The sequence below is a fragment of the Myotis davidii genome, unplaced genomic scaffold (genome assembly GCF_000327345.1).
Source record: "Myotis davidii unplaced genomic scaffold, ASM32734v1 scaffold534, whole genome shotgun sequence".
NCBI lineage: Eukaryota > Metazoa > Chordata > Mammalia > Chiroptera > Vespertilionidae > Myotis > Myotis davidii.
Window position 1 is genome coordinate 494,854 of NW_006286678.1, and position 4,480 is coordinate 499,333.

Below are 4,480 nucleotides of genomic sequence, written 5' to 3' on the forward strand. Positions count from 1 at the left end.
CACCCCCCTCCCCCCAGCCTCCCACCCTCCCTCGGCGCAACGGTCCCCGCAGGAGCTGGGCGCCCACGATGGGGAATGAGACCAGCTACCCCGAGGAGATGGGCTCCCGCTTTGACCAGGAGGAGATCAAAAGGCTGGGCAAGAGGTTCAGGAAGCTGGACGTGGACTCCTCGGGCGCCCTGACCGCGGACGAGCTCCTGTCCCTGCCCGACCTGTGGAACAACCCGTTGGCGCAGCGAGTGTTCGAGGTCTTCGACGCCGACGGCGACGGCAAGGTGGACTTCGAGGAGTTCATCGTGGGGACCTCCCTGTTCAGCGTCCGGGGGGACGAGGAGCAGAAGCTGCGGTTCGCTTTCAGCATCTACGACATGGACAGGGACGGCTACATCTCCAACGGGGAGCTCTTCCAGGTGCTGAAGATGATGGTGGGGAACAACCTGCAGGACCGGGAGCTGCAGCAGATCGTGGACAAAACCATCATCGTCCTGGACACGGACGGCGACGGGAGACTCTCCTTCCAGGAGTTCAAAGCCGCCGTGGAGGACCTGGAGATCCACAAGCAGCTGGTGGTGGAGGTGTGAGCCCACCCAGCGGTGATCTGGACGTCGCTATCTCTTTCGAGGTCAGCTCAAGACGCCCTTGGAAGTATTTCTCTTTGTAAAGCCGCCTTTTCCGACACCAACCGCATAACCAACTCAGCGTCGTTAATAATTCTCCTCACCGTGATTGGGGGGAGGGGGGGGAGCACCTGAAGGAACCTGGTGGGGAAAGAGGAGGAAATGGCTTTTATAAATGTCTTTGTTTTGATTTGGAGACCAAACTATAAAGAGCGGAGATGAACTTTAAAAGTTTTAAAAAGTAAATAAATACGGAAAAAAAGCCCAGCTGGTGTGGTTCCGTTGGTTGAGCGTCATCCCCTGCACCCAGAGGTCACCAGTTCCATTCGCGTCAGGGCTCATGCTGGGGGTGTGGGCTCTATGCCCAGTAGGGGGCGTGCAGGAGGCAGCCCGTTATGTTCTCTCTCCCTCTCCCTTCCTCTCTCTGAAATCAGTAAAAGTATATTTTAAAGAAGAAATATATGTGCATATATTTATATAATCTTTACCTTTACTTTCTATTTTTTTAATTTTCACTTGACTTTTCTTTTTTACTGATTTGAGATATTAATTTGTTCCACTTATTTATGCATTCATTGGTCAATTTGTTGTTGTTGTTAATTCTCACCAGAGGATATTTTTTCCATTGATCTTTACAGAGAGTGGAAAGGAGAGAGGGAGGAGGAAGAGGAGGCGGAGGAGAAGAAGAGGGAGAGAGAGAGGGAGAGAGAGAGAGAGAGAGGGAGAGAGAGAGAGAGAGGAGGGAGGGAAGGGGGGCGAGAGAAAGAAGAGAGAGAGAGGAAGAAACATCAATGTGAGAGAGACACATCGATTGGTTGCCTCCTGCACGCGCCCTGACCAAACTGGGGATCGAACTTGCAACCCATGCCCTTGACTGGAAATCAAACCCAAGACTTTTTAGGGCCAAGGCTCTAACTACTGAGCAACACCAACCAGGTCTATTGATTGATTCTTGTCTGTGCCCTGACTGGGGATCAAACCGGCAACCTTGGCTCATCAGATAACAATCTGACCAACTGAGCTACCCAGCCAGGGCTCGTGGATTTAAATATGGGAAATACCTGTACACATCCAGTGTCCGGTGAACAGTTTTCATTTCCTTGTGGTGTTCAGGTGTCTTTGACAGATGTTTAACGTCCCATTGTAGCAACAGGGACGCATGTGTTTCTCTTGCCTGAGCACCTTTTCATCAACTCCGTGGGCAACAGAAACCATCTTTCCCTTACCCAGGCTGCAGCCCCCTCAGGATGCATCTAGAAATCCCTGAGTATCTGTAATGCCGGCCAGGGTAACCTCTAAAAGAGACATTATTTATATACTCTGCAATGTGCACGGTAAAATACGGAAATTTTAAAATCATGACCAAGGGTTTGAAACATGTGGATTGCATTTTCACATTTAATAGGAGGGGGAGAAGTATTTCAGCTCTAGAGTGGCTGGAATTAAGCCAATAGCTCGATCCATCTACTTGCTATGGTTACCCAAGACTGTGTGGCACGAACCTTGAACTGAGAAGCTCTTTCTAGCTTCAGCAACTGGGAAGATCTGGGCTTGATGTGGCTTTGGGGGAAGGAAGGCCATATTTACTTCCAAGTTAGAACGCTTTGACTTTTCTCCCTGTTGCTGGTTGCCAACAAAGTCTGTACAATTTTTTTTTTTTGGGGGGGTGTGGAATAAGTAGTTAACATTCACTGAACCACTGTCCAAGATAGTTACATTTGTTGTATCATTTAATCCTCAGAGCAACACTGTGAGGTGAGTGCCATCTCTCAGTTTTACAGATGATGCTGTAGAGAGATCTAGAATCTTCTCCAGGGTCTCTCAGCTAGTTAGTGGCAAAGCAAGGACTTGAACCAGCCTTTCTGGCCCCAAATGCGGAGCTTTTCCCGCCTCACTGCATTGTCTCCTATTTTGGTGATGCCTGTATTTACGACCTCAGATTATTTCTGATACTCTCATTACTGAATTCAAGCCTCAGTTTTCTCAAAAGAGGTGAACAGCTTGTCAAGGAGGTTCCACCTCTTTGGTATGCATTGAAACACACACACACACACACACACACATATAACAGCTTGTCAAGGAGGTCCCACCTCTTTGGTATGCATTGAAAAACACACACACACATATTGGCAAGGCAGTCTTAAATCATCTTCCGCCTTCATCGCATCTTAAAAAATAGTGACAGTATTTAGATTAAACTGCTAACAGCAACCAGCATCCTTTGAGTCTATAGAGATCAGTAACAATATGTCCTCATGAATCCTGTATTAACCGCCTGTGTCTGCTCTCCACCATATGTTGCAATCCCCAAACCACTAGACGCTTCTTTTGAAACACAGAACAAAATATGGACCCAGAGCAGTTGGTTTATCCTCTAAGTTTATCATGCTTTAGAAGAATTCTCAAGAAAAAACCTTTGAGGAATTTTCCTTTTTTAATTACAAACTCCGTTCTTCCCTTATGCTTTTGATCCTCTCTGTTAGCATATAGAGCAGGTAGTTATTCTGGCTACCTTGTTCTATCTATTTTGCATGACTTGAAAAGGAGAGGTCTTTTTCAAATGAAACACCATAACATTGAAAGGACACTAGCAGCAGTAAAGCCATATAGATCAACAGATTCAACCTAACAGCTCAGAGGCTAAATCTGACCCACAAATAAATTGTTGCACTGTTCGTTTTACATGGTGTTTATCCTCACAAATATTTTATTTGCCAAAATCTTCAAAAATCAGAAGATTTTTTAGAAATCAAAATTACCAGGGTGGGGTGGCCTTTTCTTGACTAAATTACCTCTGAAGTGTGGGCTGAAATGTCCCCCCCCCACCCCCCAGGAGAAACTAACGTGCTCCACTCTTCAGGACAAGAGCTTTAGATGGACTGGCATGGTCATTCTTTTCAAAAATAAAACAACTGGTCATAAAACATTTATTCCAACAAATGGTATTTTTTTAACGACTGCAACAACAGAAGAGTCCACATAACACAAACACAGCTGTATCACATTTCAAACCACTGTCTAATAATAAAAGCTAAGGGGGAAATTTAAAAATGGAGAAACATCAATATGTTAGGAAAGGAGTTAATAGCTTTTTTCAAACTTTTCTGAAATGCGTAATTGGGCAAACGATATAAATATGGTTCAGACAGAAGGAGATGGGGAAAACAAGCATTGAAAACTAGCCTCACTAATTGGAAAAACACAAAGGAGAATATTGAAAACAGGACAACAGGGTTAATTATAGAGCAGGGTTATTGGAGGAGTGAGCACCCGTGACTGGGGCATCGCCGGCAACACTGGGAATGGCTGTCAACTGTGGTACACTGTGGTACACCCCAAGTCAAAACAGTTGCAGCATCTGACCTGGTAACCCCACCCATTGCAATTTGGGGAATGGTTACTTATTGATTAAACAGTTCAGTGAGATTGGGTGGGCCAGAGTGAGCTTGGAAGGACAGAGGGGAGCCATCAATGACTGAGATCTGTCCCTGGCTGAATCCTGGGACAGTCTTCTGTCCTTGGCCCTTGGGAGTGTGGACTGTGAGTGATCAGCTGAAGCTGTAGGTGAAGCAATGAAGAAAATAAAAAACACACTTTAGTTTGCAGTTATTCGCTCTCATTATGCAGCTCTCGACAGCATGAGGCTGGGCTGTTACTGCGTCTCTGAATGTGATGTTTCTTCTCATGTCACAACTGCAATCATCGTTTTGTCTACATCACTGAACTTTACTTTAAAGATCTGACATTGAATATTCATTGCTCCTCTCCTCCTCCTTCCTCCGACCAGTGATATATGTCAAGTTGTGTCGGTCCCACCTTATTTGAAAACAAGTTCTCCTGGGATGGGGGCGGGGGCGGGGGGG

The 4,480-nt window shown here is 46.0% G+C and overlaps 2 protein-coding genes across 2 annotated transcripts in view; both read left to right on the plus strand.

Annotated features, from left to right (window-relative positions):
* GRIN3A (glutamate ionotropic receptor NMDA type subunit 3A) overlaps nt 1–4,480 on the plus strand; it is a 158,984-nt gene that overhangs the window by 120,939 nt on the left and 33,565 nt on the right. The gene's annotated exons all lie outside the window — the stretch shown is intronic.
* Nucleotides 69–829, plus strand: PPP3R2 (protein phosphatase 3 regulatory subunit B, beta). The gene has a single exon (XM_006758402.2). The coding sequence runs from the start codon at nt 69–71 to the stop codon at nt 579–581; it is 513 nt and encodes a 170-aa protein (XP_006758465.1). The 3' UTR covers nt 582–829.

What these genes read in the sequence shown, in the direction of transcription:
- PPP3R2 (XM_006758402.2), top strand. Translation starts at nt 69, where the DNA reads ATGGGGAATGAGACCAGCTACCCCGAGGAGATGGGCTCCCGCTTTGAC.